Source organism: Tinamus guttatus, unplaced genomic scaffold, assembly GCF_059628265.1.
Source record: "Tinamus guttatus ecotype Peru unplaced genomic scaffold, ASM5962826v1 Tinamus_guttatus_pri_ptg000213l, whole genome shotgun sequence".
NCBI lineage: Eukaryota > Metazoa > Chordata > Aves > Tinamiformes > Tinamidae > Tinamus > Tinamus guttatus.
The window spans coordinates 8,612,269-8,634,408 of record NW_028288747.1 but is presented as its reverse complement, the minus strand read 5'-3'; the positions used below and the strand labels follow the sequence as shown (position 1 = coordinate 8,634,408).

General features: G+C 40.3%; 1 protein-coding gene across 1 annotated transcript in view; it reads left to right on the top strand.

Moving 5' to 3' along the window:
* Positions 1–17,640, top strand: part of KIT (KIT proto-oncogene, receptor tyrosine kinase) — a 49,667-nt gene extending 32,027 nt beyond the window's left edge. The window contains exons 8-21 of the mRNA XM_088524793.1: positions 2,058–2,172; positions 3,435–3,628; positions 4,707–4,813; positions 4,906–5,032; positions 5,268–5,372; positions 5,459–5,569; positions 7,160–7,310; positions 9,014–9,102; positions 9,428–9,555; positions 12,243–12,365; positions 15,063–15,174; positions 15,270–15,369; positions 16,011–16,116; positions 17,191–17,640. Coding sequence (XP_088380919.1) covers positions 2,058–2,172; positions 3,435–3,628; positions 4,707–4,813; positions 4,906–5,032; positions 5,268–5,372; positions 5,459–5,569; positions 7,160–7,310; positions 9,014–9,102; positions 9,428–9,555; positions 12,243–12,365; positions 15,063–15,174; positions 15,270–15,369; positions 16,011–16,116; positions 17,191–17,316 — 1,694 coding nt within the window. The 3' untranslated portion in view covers positions 17,317–17,640. The remainder of the gene's footprint in view (positions 1–2,057; positions 2,173–3,434; positions 3,629–4,706; positions 4,814–4,905; positions 5,033–5,267; positions 5,373–5,458; positions 5,570–7,159; positions 7,311–9,013; positions 9,103–9,427; positions 9,556–12,242; positions 12,366–15,062; positions 15,175–15,269; positions 15,370–16,010; positions 16,117–17,190) is intronic.
* Positions 17,641–22,140: the final 4,500 nt, after the last annotated feature.

Here is a 22,140-nt window from a genome sequence, read left to right as displayed (position 1 = left end):
TGAGAAGCAGTTAATAAACTTAATGAAATTAGGGGTTTTAAGACATCTAATGCCTGATTATGGAGGAGAATATGCATATATGCTGAGCAATTTAATGCAGCGTTAAATATTTAAAGGGTTAAAGCCCGAGCAGTAAGCAATGAATAGTCATTAAGAGCCTGCCTAATACCAGGGATAATGAGGCTGTGAAAATCATAAAACCTCTTTTGGAGTAAAATCTCTTTGAGGGAAGATCATTTAGTGACAGCTTCGTGCCTCTGTGTGCCCGCATTGCTCCCAGCCAGCCTGGGGCACCTGCAGCTCCCCGGAGGAGGACAAGTCCCTGTGGCTGCTGCAGATGCAGCAAGTTCTGTGTGGCCAACGGCACCGGTTGGGTTGGCGATGAGAACAGCCGCCTCCACACCGACCCCACGCAGCCCCTCATCTCCGCCGGGTTCAGCAGGGCACGTCCGTGTCCACGGCGTTGGGCCCACGCTGAGCTCTTGCTGCCCATCCAGGCACGAGCTGGCTGCCAAGCCGGAGCCGCGATAGCCACATCAATGTGGCTAATGAAAATTGCAGAATTCAGCCATTTCTAACTGAGTTTCAGAAAGTCGAAGTAGGCATACCCTGAACTCTCACCCTGCTTGAGAAGTGCGCTACCCGAAAGTCCTGCACCAGCCGAGTAACGCCGGCAGCCCGTCTCAGCACTGTGCAGCCGTGTGCGTTTCTTGGTTTGCATAAAACACAACAGGCAGATTTAGAAATGAAAGAACATTAGGTTCCTGTAACATGAGTCATGTGTAGATGGTATGTGACTGAGACAGAATGTATGTGTGTTTTGTTGCCTCCAATCTAATCAACAAGTAGAATTTTCGTTAGGAACTCATGCGCAGTGCAAACCAGCCTCTGTATGTGTGCAGCTCTTCTCCGAGGTCCATCTGCTTTTCCCCATGGTTGTCAGTGCAGTTCCACAATTTTCCAGGACATTATAAGTTGATCCTACCTTTGTGTAAATTTATATTAACTGATAATGAGCTTTTAATCCATACCTGTCAGTTGAGAAGTATCTTTGGAATATAACCTGGCTCTTCCATCAATATTTTTTTCATAATTTGAAAGGAAACTGAGGTAGGTATGGGAAATCAGACCTCTAATTCAAGTTCTCCATGAAATAAATCTTCCTAACATTGGTCAGAATTATGTTGTTAGTCCACTTGTTAGGTCTGTGACATAGTACTAATGTCTGTTTAGCCTGTTTTTTATTTTTCTTTTTTTTTATCCATTTTCCTGCCTTACTCAAAACAGCAGCTCCTCAAACCAGTGCAGCAATAGTACAGCAGAGTGGGAATCAGATGAGTTGTTTTGTTAACTTGCTGGATGATTATGAATTACAGCTTAGAAAGCTGTAATCCTTCCAAATATTAGCTTCCTGAACATGCAGTGTTCCAGCCACTTAGCCAGTCAGGCATTTGCACAGCAGTATTTTCATGAGACGTGGGTCAGCCCTGGCATAGAGCACTGCCACGGGGATGGAGATGGGGATGGGTTGTGTCTGTGGGAACATGTGCCATGTTTTTGACGAACCATGCATCTGTGTAAGCATTAGTTGCATTGCACTGCTGTTCCTTTTCTGAGGAGGTGTGATTTGACAGATATAATACAGTTCCAAGTGTGAAGAAACTGTCCTTTATACCTAGTAGTAAAGTCATCCAACACAGGAACCGGAACTGCATTATCGTTCAAAAACCCGAACAACTTTGGTATATTAAGCTCCTGCCTTTGCTGTTTTGAGATTTCCATCAAACCAGATATATAGGCAAGGTAAAGTATTCTTTTGAAATCCAACCTAATCATTCACTATAAGAATTTGAATATATTTTCACAAATTTGCAGGTAGTCACTGCTAGCAGCAGTGACACAAAGAGACAGGCCCAGACACCCTTGAACATGTAAAACTCAGTTCAGTTAAGTAATTCCATGGGTGGTAATGTGCATAAGTTGCTGAGGTGAAGAACAAGTGGCAATGCAAATTTTCTCCTCCCCTAATATATGACTGTCATTTGTGTTTATTGCAGCAAAACCAGAGATTCTCACTTTCGATATACTTAGCAATGATATTCTCCAGTGCGTAGCAGCTGGCTTCCCAGCACCTGACATATATTGGTATTTTTCCCCAGGGACTGAACAGAGGTGAGTTCAGTAACTAGAGTCTCCAGACACTTTTCTAGATGTCACATGTGTAATTTATAATTAAAACCAGGAGTGTAAAAAAACTTGGTAAGAGGTATGCTCAAATGTTGCATTACTGATTTTATCATTTTAGATACTGCATTATTTACAGTGGTTTGAGGGGAAAGGAGGAGTATGCTTCATTACTCCCCATTGTGTTCACCCCAGAAGGAGGAATAATCAGCACTTTCTGCTGTGGAAAAGCAAAAACAGAACTTTATCTCTGCTTTATACCAGCTGACTTTGAAAGGTTTATATAAGTTTGGCCCCACATGACACACATTTTGTATGTAATTTCATGGAATGACAGTTGCAGAATCACTTGTGAATATGGCTGTTATCTTTTGTTTTATTGTGTAGCGGTGTAATTTTCCAAGACACAAAGTAATTAGATTTCTATTCACATGAAGCAAATGACAGAGTAAACAAGTCTGGAGTTATTAAGAATAAAACCTGATGTGAAGTTACCAGGTTTTCAAAAAGATTGTAGTGTTTCGCTGTGAAGTGAATATTTGTGAAGCCTGTTTTGAGATTTTCTTTGACTTCAACTGTGATTGTAGATCTCATACTGTCAAATCATATATTTCCCACCCACATAATTTACTTATGCCTAAAATAAATTTTATTTTCCTTTTTAATAGAAATCTTAACTGTGTGTTCAAAAAAAAAAGGAAGGTTGCATACTTTTAACTAGTTGATAGACAGTTTCTTAGGAAAAAAAAAGTGTATTTGGTAGCAGCTTGAAAGAGCAAAGCTGTCTGTTTTTTGGCCACATATAACCGATGCTGCATATATATTTTATATATTTATGATATTTTGTGCTGTAATAAGACAGTGCTTCAGGCAAGTCTTCAGGAGTAGAAGAGGACCGTACCGAATTGCTTGAAAATGTTGCTGCAGGTGCCAGTTCCACAGTGCAGAGGCGCTGAGGGGCTTGCAGACGTGTGGGTGTTTCTAGCCAAAGGAGAACATAAAGACATGTGGTGTCCGTTTGCATCCAGTTTGATATATGAATCCATCTTGCCCACTGCATGGAAGAGAATGAGAGATCCTGTGTAGGCTAAGAGTTGAGGATAAGATCTTCAACTCATTCTGTTTATGGAGCAGTGTTACTGAGTCCCTTCCAGATCATTAGCTAATGACTATCTACTTTAACAGGGCAACCTGTCATTCCTTCTGGATAGTAACTCAGAGCAGGTAATTATCAGTGTTGTTTCTCCCAGGTGTTTTGATTCACCAACAGTATCCCCCTTGGATGTGAGAATCAATTACACAAATTCCTCGGCGCTGTCCTTCGAAAGGATCCTGGTTGAGAGCACCATCAACGTGAGCATGTTCAGGAGCACCGGCACCGTGTGCTGCGAGGCCTCCAGCAACGGGCACAAGAGTTCTGCTTTTTTCTACTTTGCTATTAAAGGTAGTGGCTAGAATGAATGAGACTACAGTATAAACTTCAGTAAATGTTGGTGCCATTCAGCTCTTTCCATTGTAAGAAAATTAGTATTTTCAGTGTGTAACGTTTACCGTAACAAAGCTTGCTATGGCTGAGTGCATGATAACATATTAGACTACATTTTCTGCCAGTGCGTTACTTTTCATTTTAAATGCTGTGGTGTAGTGTGTTAACTGCTTCAAAACTGCAGCATGACCGTTATCTGTTTTTCTTCGGTCTGCAGTGTGATCTAGCACAGAGACAAACCACCTACAGCGCTGCAGTGCGTTACTTTATCGCTCTTGCCCCTTCTCTTTTCCTGTCTTTGTCATGCGCAGGCCATCAGCTCTCGCAAGGAAACACTGCATTTTCTTTCTGTTTTTATAGTGTCTCAGGAAGATGGGGTCTTAAGCTTGAGTAGAGCTTGAAGGCCCTGGTCTTATAAAAGAAATAACAACAATATTCTGCAAAAGTGCTTAAGAGTTTTGACATCTCTAGCAATATTTGTGAGTTTGCAAAAATAAAACTCAAACAGAGATTAACTGGAATATGTTAGCAAATCTTTGCTTTTCTTTGCAAAGTCAAATATTCAGCTTTTTTTTTTTCTTGTGATACACAGGGATAACATATAGCCAACTGAGCTAGATTTGGGGCATACTGATTTTATGGCAATAGTATTCTTTTTGCTACTTTGTACAGCCTCTATTTGCCAGGAATACATTATAGAGATCACACTTGGAAAAATGGATTTTAAGAGAAATCTTACTCATAAGTATCTGCCTTTATCTTGATTGTGGTCATACAAAGCCCTGCATTAACTGGTCTTGGTTTCATGACTTCTAACTTGAAGAAGTTGAGACTGGTGAAGAAACAAATTACTTGGTTCTTATCTCTCCTTAGACCTTACTCAGGAAAGTGATCCTGATGTATTTAAAACACATCTGGGGAAGCCAAAGCCCTAAACCTTGTCCAACATGAAAGAACCAGAAAAAAAATCTCCTGAATCTTTTTAATATTGTTTTTCTTACTCACTGTTTAAGCAGAATTTTCTGTTTCTTTCCAGAGCAAATCCGTACCCATACCCTTTTCACACCTTTGCTAATAGCATTTGGAGTAGCTGCAGGACTGATGTGCATCATAGTCATGATTCTGGTGTACATATATTTGCAGGTAATATGCGAAGCTTCTTTGCCTGAGTTACTAAAGTGTATGAAGCATCTGCAAATGCTTCAGTAATGACAGCCTTTCTCTTTCCTTTCCAGAAACCCAAATATGAAGTTCAGTGGAGAGTTGTTGAAGAAATAAATGGAAACAACTATATTTATGTAGACCCAACACAACTTCCTTATGATCACAAATGGGAATTTCCTAGAAACCGACTGAGTTTAGGTTAGTTTAGGTTTATATAATTTCATCTGCAAGGTGAAGCTTTCCAGTCTTCTAAATAGAACTCGTGGTCAAACACAGCAGGGTTTGGTTAAAAAGACGTAGTAATGCACTAATGGACATAGTGATAATTGCTCATACCTTAGGGGAAAAAGCAGAATAGATGTAAAGTAAAATGTTAAACCTTTATGAAGAAGTGTTCCAGGTTGTAATGATATATTTTGTTTGTGTTTATTAGGTAAAACTCTTGGTGCTGGAGCTTTTGGAAAGGTTGTTGAAGCCACTGCTTATGGTCTGTTTAAATCTGATGCTGCTATGACAGTAGCAGTAAAAATGTTGAAGCGTAAGTCACTGAAATATATATATATTTTTTCCAACTTCCTTCTGGTGGGTAGTCTTATTTACTGAATGTTGAATTTTGCCTTACAGCAAGTGCCCATTTAACAGAAAGAGAAGCTTTGATGTCAGAGCTTAAAGTCCTGAGTTACCTCGGTAACCATATTAATATTGTGAATCTTCTTGGAGCTTGCACTATTGGAGGTAGGGTTATCAACAGCTTATAGATTTTTTTCTATTACGTTTATTGTTGTTGTTGTTTGTAGTCAGAAGAAGAAACTATGTGAAGAAGAATACAGTACTGTTAAGTATGAAAATCTGAAATGCTTGCTTAGGTGGTTCACTGCTCATTGTGATTATCATCATGTATGTCTTAAGTTTTTTCTCCACCGCCCTGTTTGTCAGAAACTAGCAAAGATATGTGAATTGGTTGCTTGTTGGCATCCAAAATGAAGTCAACAGGCTCATCTTGTATCATCCCCCAATGTTCTGCTTAAACTGTTAAGAGTATTTGTTAATGCACCATTAAAGTTACAAATCTAAACAATAAAAGAATGAGTAAAAGAATTTCCCAGAGAAATAGTATTGCACGGCCCAAATGTTTTATATTCAAGAATATTGACATTAACATTATTATTATGCATAATGTTTATTTTTTGATACAGTAAAAGCTATAAAACCACTGAAATGTCAATACAGAGTGGATACAGCTCTTTTCCTAAGAACCATAACAGTCATTTTAATTTATGTGCATTTTGATAACAGGATGACATTCTTTTGTACAGAAGTATTTGCTTTTCAAGGTTTGTTCCATTTTTCAAAGAAAGGGAGCTTGTAAAAATTCAGTGCTTTAGACGGAAGTACAGCATTTCTCACTTTCAAATTTAATGGTTTAAAAATAGGATAAAGCAATTTGGTTTAAATGATCAGCAAAGCAGACTCACTGGCCTAAGTACATATCTATTTCAGGCAGCTGCAAAATCATGGGGACTCTTAAGAAAATCTGAAGATAATCACTGTTTTTGCTGTCAAAAAAAACTATAATTATTAAATTCAGAAAATAGAATTAAATTGTTGAGTTTAGGAAATGGTGGAAGGGAGTAACCTTACAGAAGAAATAACATTCAGCATGATTACATATTCAAGTGTCATAGCTGTAGTCATTCACTCAGAAAACATATATCTGATCTATAAACATCCGCACTGGAGATGACTTGATTCTCCTTTTAGATTTCATTTTAATATTCTAAGACCTTTTGCAATGTAGTTTTCTGTCTCAGCAGGCTGTTCTGTTTGAATGATTTTTCCTATTATACTGCAGAATATAACACTCTACATCATTTCCAAAACATTACTGAAGGAGTGTGAAGCTCTACTGTAAACAGAAGTGAATCAAAAGGATTAATGTTTGAAGCTTGAATTACTCTAACGTTTGGAACAAATAACTTCCTTCAGGAAGTGAACAAAATCAAACAGATGTGTCTGGCCAGAAACATTATCACATGAAGAGAGGGAAAAGGACTTATTTGTTTAATTTTTGTATAATGCAATACTATTGAGAGCAGGGGAGAATTAACTGGGAGTGACACAGCTTTAGCTGGACAATAGTTGCAGATCTGTGAAAGGGAGGATGTAGGAGGCTATTTTTCTATAACTTTCCAAGTCTAGACAGTGTTGGGTAGTGTGATTTTTATTAGTGTAGCTTGTGTGTTTAGCTGAATGTTATTTTTACAGAAGGTTTTATGCTTTGAAAACAATGCTCACCTGCTTTCTCAACCACGCATACATCTGCAGGTCCCACTCTGGTGATTACAGAATATTGCTGCTATGGTGATCTTTTGAATTTTCTGAGGCGGAAAAGACATTCATTTATTTGTCCAAAACGTGAAGATCGCACAAAAACAGCAGGTTATGAGAACCTGTTGCCTCAGACAGAGCCTGCAGTGTAAGTATGATCTGCTGAAATGTTCCTGCATTTTGAGAAACACAGAAGGAGGGCGTATCAAAGTTCATTAGCGATAAGAAAATTGGAGAAACCTTTCCTGCAGCAGGCTTTGAAGATTCTTTGCTGTGCAAGAAAACAATTTATTAAAAGAGACCGTTTGTACAATGGGTGACTTATTCGAACAGGGCTCAATTCATTGTATGCATTCTGTGTTTTACTTCTTTATCAAATTTCCTGTAGTTATTTCACGCCACTTCTTGGCTCTAATCTTAATATGTATTTGTGTTTATCATTACTACTAATCATTGGCAGCAGTCATTTAGCAGCTTGAATGACAATTCCCCCAGTGTTGTGGTGGTAAGGTTCTGAGCTCTCTTAAGTTCCTGCCTGCAGAAATGACTTTTTACAACAGAAACAGTGCCTTACTGTATCAGAGGCAGCCTGTTGCTCGTGGTTCACTAGACCTTGTGATAATACAACCCATGGCGCCGTTCTCAGCTTGCTCTTTTGAACTAAGTTACTTCATCTGTATATTTTTCACTGTTCCATTTTAGATACAAGCCTGGTGTTCTCTCCAAGTACATTTCCAAGCACATTTCCTGCTAACAGATTTCCTTTTAGAAAGTAAAAGAGAAATCATTTGCCAAAACTTAGAGTTAGTTACAATAATCCCTCCATTTTTGATTTTAGTCTGTGTGTGCCTTCAGTGTTCCTTGTCCCAGCAAGGCATATTCACAGCAAGGCTGTACAGGCAATGGCATTATAGTAAGCAAATAGTCCATCTTATAATAGATGGATTTAAAGAAATTACTCCTTTTCATTAGGAACATGAAGCCATGGTTTTCCACAGGTGTATCTCCTTCCTCTTTTGAACATAATAACAATGGTGCCTTTACCAAATTCTCATATTAGCTTTTATTGTAAAGTTGCAGCTGCTAAACACTCCAGAAGTGCTTGTGGTTTGGTGATGACTAGAGCTATTGGTGATCTCATAACTACTTTCCACGTTAGCTCTGTGGCTGCATTTATTGTTCATAAAATAAACAGATATCTCAGAATGGAGAAGGGCCATCTATGTATGTGAGTTCTAATAGCATATTTTTGTTCATCTAAATGAAAAACACTGAAGTTCATCCATTGTTTCTAAATGCACCTAACTTTATGGGAATCTGTACTGCTCAACTATAAGTAAGAAAATAAGCAATAAAAAAGCTTAAATTTAAAACACATAGCAGATCACGGTCCCAAGCCTTGGCTGATTCTTTGATTTCTGTCCTTTGAATATCCAGAATTTCCTTTGGAACTCATGAAGCTTTGAATTCAAATGTTTTTAACCATTTTGTCTTCTGCATTTCAATTGCCATGTGAACTGCTGAAATACTAACATAGAAGTTGACCTAGATGAAAGAAGGAAGCATTAGCAGATCCTATGAAACATCTGGCCATTCATCTATAGAGACTGTAGTCTTGATAAACAGTGCACACGTGAAAGGTTTTGTTTGCCAAAATCCAACCTTTGGGATGCATTGTAAATTTTCCTCACAACCCTCACTTTCTATACAGGCCTTTTCTCATCGTTTTTAGACATCTGTAATTTTCCAGTATTATTAATTTGTAAAACATTTTACTCAGAATGGTAGCTTAAGGTTGACTTTTTCTTTGAAACTTCTCACTAAATGACATTTAATCTGCTGCCTTTACAGTGATGTTGTCAATGAGTACATGGACATGAAACCAGGATTGTCGTATTCAGTCCCCCCAGAAGCTGATAAAAAAAGACCAGTGAAATCTGGTAAGTACAATAACAAGAAATTGTATCTGCTCCTTGGAGTGCAGAGAGGAGGGGGTTATGGAATTTTTGAGTTTTAAAATGTTTGTGCGATTCATACCCATTGGTATGAGAAGATTAAAAAAGAATATGCTAAATTACAGTGTCTTGTATTTGTCCACAGTTTTGTGGACTACCAGGATTATTTTTTACTTTTTGGCAATGGGTTCTTTCTGTGGTTTTAGTCTGGTACTTGTTCAGATCATTGTTTTGTTTAATGTAATACAAATTTGTTTCTATGTGATTATACCCAGTCCACTCAAAAGCAGTTGGTGTTTATATTGCATAGGATCCTACTCTGATCAGGATGCTACCCTTTCTATGTTGGGAGACGATGGGCTTGCTCTAGATGTTGAAGATCTGCTAAGCTTTTCCTACCAGGTGGCAAGGGGCATGAGCTTCCTTGCCTCTAAAAATGTAAGTAAGTTAAAAAATTTTGAGAGACAGAATCTATGTCTCTGATTTCCTTTAACATCACATGTCATATCTTAATGTAGTCCACATGCTGAGATGGAATTCATGAAGGAATCAGATCCCTAATGTTTGGATGTCTTCAAAAACAAATTAGTTTTGAAAGTTTGTTTTGTTCTCTGTGGCACCTCTGAAGAGTATGCAGACTAAAGATCAGTATGAAGACAGCTGAAAAGCTATTTGCATTTTTAAAAGTTTTGAGTATCTGTAAAGCTTTAAACAATGCCACAATTGATACCTCTGTGATACAGAATGCTGTGTTTAGAGGAGGGAGTGGTGTGGGTGTTGTGTTTTGTTTTGGTTTTTTTTTTTTTTTTGGTGTTACTAGATAACTTGTTTTTAATTCTCTTAAAAAGTAAAATCAGTGTAGACACTCACAAATGATCTTCATTGTCTACACTGAACGAAATAGGCATTCTCTAGGTGTCACAGGAGGGACATGGCATATCAGAGAGGTGTTTTTACAGAACAATAGGCTTAAACACTGCATAATTGTGGTCTCCCTAGGAAGAAAAAGGAACAATGACAGTTAACATGTAATAATAAAAATTGTAATTCATATAGAGACAGGACTGGATAGTAGTGCCTTGAATGCAGTTTCAAAAGTAAACTTGCCCTGTTTGAGGAAAGTGAGGTAAACCAGCAATCCTGTGTTAACAGTGGGATGTGTGGCCCTGATGCTGCTCCAGCAGAAGTCCCTGTTGAAACTGGCACTTGCAAAGTTGAGTGGATCTTATTTTTTTTCTGCTGTTCCTCCTTCCAAGTGCATTAACTTATTTTTTTCAGCTCTTCCTAGCCTCAAAACGGGCCTCAAAGACGCATCATTACAGATTTTAACGGTCTTCACCAGACTCCTGCCTTCTTCACTGTTCAGGACAGGTGGTGCTTAACAGACATACTCTTTATTTATTTTCCTACAGATAGCCCCAGAAATTCATTGTGCGTCACTCCTGGTGAATGTTTTCTTATAGTTTTTCATTGATGGATAGAGCCTCTGTCTCACTGAATAGCAAAGACAGTAATGGCTGTAAAATCACATCTCAGGGAGGCTGGGAAGTAACTTTGCATCCGTTTGCCAGCACAGAATTAGGGATTTTATCACTGAATGAAGGTAAAAGTTCCGAGGTTTAGTCCTCTTTGCTCATTGTGTTGTGTTCATACATGCCTCTGGTGAAGCTCATCGATGTTTAGGCAGATTTACCAAAGCAAGTCCTCAGAGAAGGGGGTCCCGCATGGACCTGTAGCACAGAGTGCCCAGCTGCTCTTCTCCAGTGTATTCGTGTGTCAGGGCTCAGACACAAAAGTGTTTCTGTGGGGGATACGTGTCTTTCCTGGGGGCACGATTCCCTTGATAAGTGCATCACAAGACAGTTCTCCCTCCACTGGACAAAGTCTTTATTCAATAGCAAATTCAACTGCTTTGGGAGGTGTAAAGCAGAGACTCACCCGATACGTGGCCATTCCCTTCACTTTCCTTCTTTGGGGCAATTACACTGTTAGTTTTCCACATGCAAAGGGAGTGATGATTTGGGCAGGGATTTGAATGAGTCCCCCAGAGAGTAATTGTCATTAAAAATAGTTCCTCAGTGTGCAATTCATGCACTTCGTTGGCTTATTGCAGCCTTCACTAAGCATTTACTGACTTTGAATTGATCAGCTCTTCCATTTTTTTTTTTTTTTTTTGCCATTTTTGCGTGGAATTCCTGAAATTCTCTATTTCAAGGAAAAAATGAAGAGAAAAATTCAAGCATCCTCAGTTGTTTGTAGACAGGGAGTCCTATGTGTTTTATATGATCAGCAAAGGAAGAACTTAAGGCTATGTTTTCTGTAGTAGATGTCAAAAGACAATTCTTTTGGCTACCTCCTTTCATAAACGCACATGAATGTGCTCCACAGTTGGGTAGAAAGAAAATATAAGTCCTGGTAAAGTCAACAACCCTTCTGTAGCTGCACTTACAAACATGTGCCTACTTCTGAAATGAAAACCGGAATATAAGCTAGCTAGGTCACCAAACACATCACAGTGTTCATCACAGCATGTGAAAACCTCCAAGTATTTCCAAAGGCTTAGACCTACTCATAAAGCTCTCCTAGGCAGGTAGTGACTTAAGTCGTCCAGAGAGGTATTTTTGAAATGGGTGTGAGTCTCCTAACTTGTGTGTTTTGAAATCGTTACCATGATCTTGCCTGTTTCCAGCTTTTCAACCACAACAGTAGCTTCATAAAGGATTGGAATTGTTTTAGAATTAAATTTCTCCGTGTTTGTCCTATGTTAGGAAACAAGTCAATGACTTTGATGAAAAGGTCAAGAGAAAAATCTGTCCCCAGCATAGAACATGCACATTAAACTTTTCCTGCAAATGTTGGAAAAAAATTAAGTGACTGCAAGTAGTCTTTTCTGAAAGAAATGCATAGAGAACCTTAAGTGTGTGGATCAATAGCATGGTTGTAAAGCTACTACACCAGTGTTTTAATCACCTGAATAAGCTTTTTAACAAATTATTTCACTGTGACCTTCAGCTAATCAAAAATGCATAATGCAGTAAGTATATAACCAAGAAAACATGCAACCAAGCAGCAGTGCTTTAAGGATATTATAATGTAAGTGAATTTGTTGTCTGTTTGTTATTTAGTGCATTCATAGGGATCTGGCAGCAAGAAATATTCTCCTCACTCATGGCCGAATAACAAAAATCTGTGACTTTGGCTTGGCAAGAGATATAAGGAACGATTCAAATTATGTGATCAAAGGAAATGTAAGTATATATGATATTTAATCCACCAATTTTAAATTTGGGAAATTCCTCTGCATTCTCTTGACTTACAAAGAAATCTCTTAGACCATATCTGGACCTCTCAATTCTGGTATATATCTGTTCTGGCCAGGGCCAGAACTGTGTAGAGAGGCAATTCCTGCCCTCCTTATGTGTGTTGCCAAATGTGAAGTGTATACATACTGTTATAACAGAAAATCCATGCTTGTAGCTGAACTTCTGCCGTGCTGGAGGAGATGCTTTTGTTGCACCAAGATAACATGTAGTCTTTTTGTTATATCTGGACATACTAGAAGTTACAACTCTGTGAGTACAGTAAGTTTTGCTGTTGGAATACTCTGGTAGACTAAGCCTAATAGTGATTACTTGGGAACTTCTCCTGTGGGCATTACTGGTTTTGTCTATAACTGAAATAATATATTTTAAAAACATCTAAATAACCAAGGTTTTGCATCCTCCTCTTTGTTATAAAATGTTACTCAGAAAGCAGAAACAACATTCTAGAAGTGTGAATTTAGTGGTTAGTGGGAAGCAAAGAAGCCTTGTTTTTTTTTTTTTTCTGATTCCATATACTTTAGCCTTTTATGTGTAATAAATATGGCTGTAACTTTCAGCTATAGCTCCTACCCTGTAATAAGTAAACATCAGTCGGAATGAGACACAATATTTTGATGAGAAAAGCTTAAAACTTCCTCTGCAGAAGAGTATCAATTATACTAGCACCTACTAGACCTTCGCACAGGTACAAAGACACTTTGAAGTGATGCAGATTATATTGGCAGTGCTTGAAGTCCCCTTTTAAAATGCAAGAGCAGTAAAAAGAGTCATACTGCAAAAGAAAATGAAGCCTGTCTATGGTTAGGCTGGAGAAGTGTGCTGGGAAGGTGATTTTCCCCATAGGTATTTTGCATCTCAAACTGATTTTTGCGTTTATGTTGCTGTTTTTATTCCACTTCATGTGCACCCATCTCCTACCTTCAGAGCAAACACCTTGTGATTTGTGCAGTTTTTAAAAGAAATGAAGAAGAGTGTTCAGCAAAGCAGTCTCCCACCACCCCCATGTGATGCACAGTGGTCAGAAAGTCAGAAGTTGGTCTCTAGCTAAGGACTTGACCACAAACCACAGGTTACCTGTCTGGGATTTTCAGGCTGGAAAAGAAAGGAAATCCCATGCTGAGATACTTCTCACTGATTTTTTTTTTTTTCTGTTTTGTTAACCTCAGTTCACAGTACTTCGAGTTTCCCAGGTACCTCTGCTGTCCCCCAGCAGGTCCCAGACAACCAGAGCAACCCTCTTTTAGGCTGCAGGGATGTAGAGAGAAGGTTTTGTTTGTTGTCTTCAGTGCCGGAGTTGGTGGCAGCCACTGCATGCCTGGAAGTTGAGATTAGGGAATAGTAGGAGCCCCAGAAATTCAGGGATGGCTCTCCTGGCCAAACATTCAGCAGCATCTAGTGTGAAGAAGGCTGTTTCTAAGCTTGATGTCAGGTCAGGAGGTGCTTGATCAGTCAGTGCGCTAGGGTTGGGAGGTGCAGACCAGCTGCTTGCGCAGGAAGCGGGCAGTAAGTAATTACATTTTACTCGTCTAGACTCTACTTTAAATTTACCAGATTTTACTTAGGCTGGAGGGTCAGAAGAGGATAGGCTGGAGCTGCTGGTGGGGGAGGACGCAAGGGCTGTAGGGGCATCTGGGAGCATCTGGCCTGATCTTAAACCAAGCCAGGAGCACTGAGGGCCTTGGCAAAGCTGGAGCTTGGCCAAGCAGAGCGTGGCTATCCCTGCTCTTCAGGACTCTGGTTGCCTCTCTGTTGTGCTACATGTTCTTGCAGTTACCTGAAATGTCAGGCAGCCAACGAAAAATCCTACCTGTCTTCTGCCTCATTTCTTCCCTTGTCCATTCATCTCCTTTCCACATCTGTCGTCTTCCTTTACAAGACATCAAGGCTCTTCTCTGTGATGTGGTTGAAATATGTGTTTGAACATATTGTTGCAGGATCACTTAAAAGGAAGAGGTCTGGTTTCTCCTGGGGCAGGACAAGCACTTAGGACAGAGGCTTAACTGGCTCCTCCAGACAAGAAAAAAGGCAGAGTAGGGACAGGAAAAAGAAAGAAAATGCAGAGGCTTTCTGCTTTTCACCCTTTCCCCTGCTCTGACTGGCATTCCTGAAGAATATCTGTTCCCACATGAGCCTCTGAAAATGCTCAAGATGTCTTTATGTGAATTTTCACTTTTTTTTTTTCCCCCCCTTGTACACTAAGGAGCTAAAGCAGATGTCTGAACTGAGTATGTGTGGGGACCTTTTCAGTGATAGCTATGATGGCCAGGCCACAGAAGGAGGCTTGTATGTTTGCATAAGGAACAGTGCCATGTTTATACATACTCTTTTGCTCTGATTTCCTGCCATCTCTTACAACCAGACAAAGGGAATCACACAGTATACAGAAAATCAGAGTGCAGGGAGCTGCACAAGTTTGGTGGACCTATAGGAAGATGGATCATTAACCATGAAGCACTTGTTATTCTCCCTAAAATGCAGAGAATTTCCATTTTTTAGGTGGATAGTTCTGTTATCCAGTTAAACAGGTATTTAAAACACGTAATATGTCTAAAAATCATTGTATGTTGTTAAAATTTACACCTGATGTCCATTGTCTTATTTGAATCTCTTTTCCCTGGAAAGGCTCGACTCCCTGTGAAGTGGATGGCGCCTGAAAGCATTTTCAATTGTGTTTACACCTTTGAAAGCGATGTCTGGTCTTACGGGATATTCCTGTGGGAGCTCTTCTCTTTAGGTAAGCTGCGTCGCGGTCTCTGCTGCAGGAGACCCGTGTTCATCTTGGTTTTACCCCGCTGTGGAGGTGACATTGCTCACTTGTCCTCCTAACAGGAAGCAGCCCGTATCCAGGGATGCCTGTGGACTCCAAGTTCTACAGAATGATCAGGGAGGGATACAGGATGTTCAGCCCCGAGTGTGCACCGCCTGAAATGTAAGTGAGCAGCCTGCACCTCCCATCACCAAATACCTGTGATGGTGCAGGGGAAGGGAAACTTCCGTGTTTGCATTAAGACTCTTCATAGTGCTCCACTGTCTTCAAGTTCCTTTCAAATTTTATGCATGCAATCTAGTTAGTGTAATACATGCCTATGTTGTTGCACACAGTGCAATACACTCTTGCCTTTTAACATCTGATCACTTCACCATGGCATCTGCTCTGTGTCACTCCAATATTGGTAGATTGCAGAGCATGTTGAACGTTTTTATTTCAGATAAAGCAGTCAGTAAGATGTATTATCAAAATGTAGGACACCTGCATTTGTGCTGTGCTTCCTGGCTGCGCAGGGACTGGCCACTTCGGAGTCATCCTTCATTCACTGTTTCGTAAACAGACTGACACTTATCAACCTGTCAAAGAAAACTGTGCCCAGAGCCTCTCCTGAGTATGAAGTCCTTTGTTGTCACAAGCTCAGGTGTTAACAGTGCCATTTCTATTCTTAAAGGCACTTAAGTTAAATGGTGAGTGGGTGTCACACTTCTCTGCCTGCTCACTCTCTAAAAGCAATAATAGAGGCAAGACAAGAGCTCTCAGAATTCCCTCATCATCAGTGCTTAATTTTAGTATCTTTGCAGGTATGGCATAATGAAGAGTTGCTGGGATGCTGATCCTCTACAGAGACCCACATTTAAACAAATCGTCCAGCTGATCGAGCAGCAGCTTTCAGATAATGCTCCCCGGGTAAGTGTGGGCTCCATATGGCTTTTGGGGTCAAAGCTGTTTTGAATAAGAGCTTAGACTAGAGCTGGAAGAAGGGAAGGACCTCGACACTTCCTTAGGTTTTTTTCCCATTATTATCTATGTGCTGTAAGTTTGGGTGTTGGGAATGCTCTCTGCGCTATCCCTTCTGCTTTGCAGGACTGTTTCTGCCCAGATGTACAATAGTTGTCTGAGTCCAGCCACTGAAACAGGTATCAGCTAAACAACAGGCTTTGCATGGCTTCATGTTGCACGCTCAAAATATACCCACCACAATAATTTTGATTATACAAAATACACCGGTACCTTTTAAACTCATCCTAATCTATGAAAGCCTTTATTTATCTGGGAGAAATCTCAGAAGTGAAATACATTTAACTTTTATTTGAAAAGCTTTCTGGACAAAGGTGTCAAGCTTTTTTGGCTATTCTGTCTCTTCTCAGTTACTTCAGCTCATTGTATTCACTGTTCTTCAGACTTTCTCAAGTAAAATGTTTTCTGAGATGATAATTGGATAAAAAAGTCCAAAAAAAAAAAGTCAAGGGATGTAAGAGCTTGGGATTTTCTCTCACTCATTATTTGATTTTTAGAAAAAAAAAAAAAAAAAAAAAAAAAGAAGAGAAAGGTTTAAAATTTGGTCTAGAAGTCAAGCTTGTACAGTCTAGATGCTGTGTTTGGACACAAAGTACACAGCTTGCTAACAATTCGAGAAAAGAAAAAAATGAAAGCTGTTGGCGTTCAATTGCATCCTGTATAGTATTTTTGGCAGGTGCAGGCATTACTAAAACAAAGGCAAGAACATGGGAAAAAATGTTAGCGATGTTACTGGGGTAATTTTAACAATAACCCGAGCTGCATTTTTTCAAACTTAGCTTATATTTAATGAGTAGTCGTAAGCTACAGTGTTTTTGATAACCAAGGTTGAGGTTCTTGACTCATTTAAAGAGCAATTACCTCCAAGACCTTTGGAAACTTCACTGCTGGCAAAAGAGCGCTTTGTGAGTGTGTGTGCAGGAGCTTTTACACTCTACTGACCACAGTGTTTGGGCTCTGCAGGTTTATGAAAACTTTGCAACTCCACCTTCTGGTCAAGGGAACGCTACAGATCACTCTGTGCGGATTAACTCGGTGGACAGCAGCACTTCAGCGACTCAGCCCCTCCTGGTACGCGAAGATGTTTGAGAGAGGGGCTGGCGTCTGGAAGAGGAGGAGCCCACGTGGATTCACCATTTGAATTTTGCAGGGAGTGAGAGGCATGGATGACTTTAATAATTTCTCTTCCTTTTACTCACTACTACCACTGTGTAGCTGAAATGTTGTTGTAATACTGTCCTTTACCACACACTGTTACACATAAACTTACTCTGCCAAGCACGGTTACAGGCATCATTGCAATGTTAACTGAAGCTGTATATATGTTGCTATTGTTGTGTGTATTTGCAGTAGAGAGCCAGATCTGAGGGGAAAAAAAAAAGAAAAAAGAAATCCTGAGCCAGGGTGTGGAAAGAGATGAATATACAGATCAAACCAAAACTGCAGCGGTCCTGCTCTGGATCTGTGTCTGGAAAGCATTTTGTCATCTTCTAGTTAACTTCATTTTGCTGAGTTTAAGAAATAAATCAATGTAAAGCTACTTGCTTCACAAGCCCCTTTCCACATGAACCTTTCCCAGGCAGGCATCCAGGCTGCAGGCACCGAGGGTGCTGGGCATGCCAGGGCGAGCGAGGGAAGGGAGCGAATCCCTTGGGCTGTGCCGTGCTCCGGAGGGCTGCAAACCCTCCTCTGGGATTCGAGCCAGGTGCTGAGAGGGTAGCGCAGACCTTTGCTTTTGCTTCCCGTTGCGGAGCTGGAGCTGGAGCCCGGCCGTGGCAGCGCTGGGGCTCAGCTGCTGCTTTTCCTGATAGTCTCTTCCCCAAGTGGCCACCAGAGATAGATGGGCCCTGCTGGGTTGGTCGAAGTGTGGGGGAGCCGTTTGTTAGAAACTATGTGTGATGTGCAGAGGAGAGACTGTTTAACGAGTCATCTTATCTGGAGGGGAGCCGGAGACGCAGATCCTCTCCTGAGGGTCCTTCCTTTATCTTTCCCTGCCCAGGTGAGTATTTCTCATAGGCAGGCTGGGATAGCACTAACTGGAAAGGGCTATTCCCCACACCCGGGGCATTTCATCTTTCCAGCTCTACCCTAGCACTGGGACGATAATGGAAGAAGAGCTTAGCTGGGAAACATGGAATTTCTAAGCAGGACCAGACTCTACCTTCAGCCTTGTTTTGAATGGAGGAGACATTGGGGTCAGTGTCTGGTTGAGCCCAGGGCTGTGCTGAAGTGTTTTATAAGCCCTTTTGTTCCCATCACTGCTGGTCTTCCCTTCCTTCATTTCCATCACCTATAAATTAGTAAATGCATTGAGAGCAACATTTCAGAGACAGAGTACTAGTTAAGTACCTATTTATTTACAATGCACTTAAGCACTCTGTAATTTATACTTTATCAGGATTTTGGTTGAGTTTACATTCATTTTAAATGTGTAACTAACTACCCAAATGCAAGATAGTTATCTTGCGATAGTTATCGCTGGTAGTATATTTTAGGTTATAGGGAATACCACCCTCTTTATATGACTGTGCATTTGGTTTCTTGTTACAGAAATACGTCTTTCAGAGCTAGTGAAAAATCAGCCATTTGCACTGAACTTACCTAGGCTGTCGCACCTTTCCAAAGTTAGCCAGTTGTTTGGAGGCACTCTTATGCATACTTGTTGTTGAGCATTTTCAGTTTAATGCTATAAAAGCTCTTTTGTAGTGTGTTGGCTTTCAGAGCAACTGTAGACAAACTAGTTGTTATAGATGTCTCGGTACTTTACAGACACTTAGCTGAAAGAGGTTTGGGGGGTTTTTTGTTCTTGAAATTTATATTTTTATAATTTGGGGATTTTTGAAACTTACTTTGCAATGGCTTGGTGTTTTGAATGGTTTTATGCATTGTTTTTTGTAAATATGGAAATGTAGCAATAATGTCCTTTTGACTATTCTGAGTCCTTGAGTCTCAAAAATATTTTTTTATATATATATATGCAAAAAATATATGTATAAATATGTAAGTGTTTGAAAGTTTATGAAACACTTATGGATATGTTGCTCAGTTGTAGAATTGCAGTTCAAAAAGTTCAAATAAATTCGTAAATATGTATTCAAATGCTGCTGTGTACTATGTTCAAATGAGATATTTTCATGTAAGTCAATAAATTCTTGGGTTGAAGCAAAATCTCAGCGTCTGGCCACACAGAGGTAAAGTTTGGAAATCTGAAATGTTTTTGCAAATGTGTGCCGGAAAACCTTGGTGTTTTTTCTTCACAGATATTCTTTTCCTGTGAGTATACAGGGGAAACACTTTGATGATCGCGTGTAGGTTTATTTTGTAGGAAGGTGCAGTTAAGATATTGGTCTGGTAGACAGCAGACGCAGTCTGCATGACATGAATGGGAGCATTTAAAATGGTTAAATACATAGAAGCGGTTGATCTTAAAAGTGGTTGATCTTAAAAGCGGTTGGTCTTAAAAGCAGTTGGAGCCAACAGAAGACGCCACTGCAGACTGCCCAGTATCGCCTTGGCGCTCACACACGTGTACGCGCACACGCACCATGCACCGGCCCGGCCTAGCGCTGGCGCTGGGCAGGCGGGACGCGGTACTGCGAGCACTGCTTGGGTGCTGGGGGTGACAAAGCTAAAGGGGGACTGCGGGGCTCCCCTGGCTGCTCCAGACACACCACCTCGCAGCGGGAAACCATCTGCTTTTATCCTGCTGGGAATCTGCTTCGTCTGCCCAGACCTGGCCCTCTGCTGCAACAGGCCTTCGCATGGTTGATGCATGGTTTTAATAGTAGGTACAGAGCATTTTTCTGTGCAACTTCTTAAAAAAAAAATCATTCTTCTATTTTCTTCTTACAAGGCTTGCAGTGATTACTGCCTCCATTCCTGTTCATGGTCACACACACCATTTCCCTACCCCCAGGTGACCAAATCATTTTTCTGTGCCAGCTCTAAGCAATTGCTTACATGGAAGGTGACATCAGGAGGACAGATATACGTTAATATGTATTTTAGCTGTCTTTCAGACCATTCCTGTACCCAGGAAAAAAAAAGAACCAGAACCATGGTACCAGCAGCTCTCTGGACCATCAGCAAGAACAGTTTGGGGAATCTCAGATGTAACATTCACTTGGCCAGAAAACAAACAACAACAACAAAAAAGTAGGGAATTTCTTTACATTTTATTTACAAGCAAGAGAAAAAAGTAGCTGAAGGCTCTGTGGGAGAGATGATGATACTGAAAACACTCTTCATGTAGAGTTACTGAGCAATATAATTTACGTGTATCTCTACCACCTGTTCTGCAATCACCAAAACCAGAGGCTTGACTGCTATTAAGAAGTTGAGTGCTGAATATATGGTGAAACATTTTTTGATTAATGGAAGCAGGAGAAATGATGAATTTGTGACCAGTTATGCCTGGAATTAAGAGCTCTGGAATAAAATAACTCCACATGTCCAGAGCTAACAGATCAAAAATAACTACTAAGTCATTCTTACCCAAAACTGAATATATCAAGCAAAATGAAGCTTGTCTGCTTGTAGGCTCTTGACAGCCAAGTGTAGATATTATGGTGGAGAGGGAAGCCCGTAAGGGATGCTGGCTATAAGAACATCTGGCAAAAGGATGTGAAAGGAGAGATGTCAGCATAAAAATGGAAAATTGATAGAAAAAGGCAGGCTGCCCAATTGAGAGGCAAAATATGACCCCAATCTGCGGTCAGTTCAAAGCTTGAGGACTTTTTGTTTAACGTTCTCCTTCACACCTGGACCCTGTGTAAGTCTGCACAGAGACACGTGGAGACACGTTGCTCCTTGCCAGGCCCCAAGGAATAACCAGTCACATCACAGACTAAAATGTCACTCCAGAAGCTGGGTGACAACACTGCAAATTACAGAGCTTTCTAGCTTGAAACTGAGACAGTGAAAAGTTTCCCTCTGTCTGAACACAAATTAGAAAACTTCCTAGTTATTCTTCGAGGAGATCTGTGCCTCCAGATTCAGTTCTGTATCTCCTGAAAAGACGATGAGCAATTGCACAGATGTTTTAGCCCTGGCTTAGAACTGAAAATACAATATTGTAAAAATAGGAGAATATACAGTTCTGTTGTGGTTTCCAAAAACTTATGTAGCTATAATAATGGTTACAGATGGCCCTCCATTACATGTTTCCTGAGCACTAATTTCTCAAGACATTATTCCATACTAATAAGTTCATCTCCAAAAAAATCACTCTGACACTATTTTTTTTCCTGAAAAATTGTCCATATTTCTTAAATTGATTGTATGTCACTCTTTCAGATGGCTATTTTCATCTGTCATCCACCAAACAGGCAATGAAGAGGATTTATTCTACCAGCAGTGATTTCTTCCATGACTTCATTTTCTATCCCTGTCCTGGAGGTCTTTTTGGCTAGGTTTTGATGGGCAGTAGAAAAAAAGCTGACCCCAAGTGGCCTATTGGACTTTGCACGCACGTACCTCTCCAAGCAGTGTCAGCAAGGTCAGGTAGGAGTTTAATGCTCTCTTGGCAGGTTTAATGCTCTTCAATTTCAGGCTACCTTCGGAGAAGGCAGTGTGTAACTGCCTCTGTAGCCCAGTGAAAGACATAGTGCAAGTTACAGAGAAACTTTCTCCAAGGAAGGGCAAATAATCCTTGGCATCCTGCAAATATATATATTTTGAAGAGCAAGCAGCAGAAATGGCTTGGTTGGATGCTTGGGCACTCATTTTTGGTGACTGAAATGTCCAGGGATGACATGGTGGCGGGGCGTTGTCATTTGCCAAGCATACTTCAGCTTGAGGACATACTTGGACCTGTTTTGTTTGAAACCTCCCTGCTGGAGGATGAAGAGCTGCAGAGAAGGGGTGGCCAAAAGGGGCTACGCTCGGTGCCTGGTTTGGCCACTGCCCAACGTC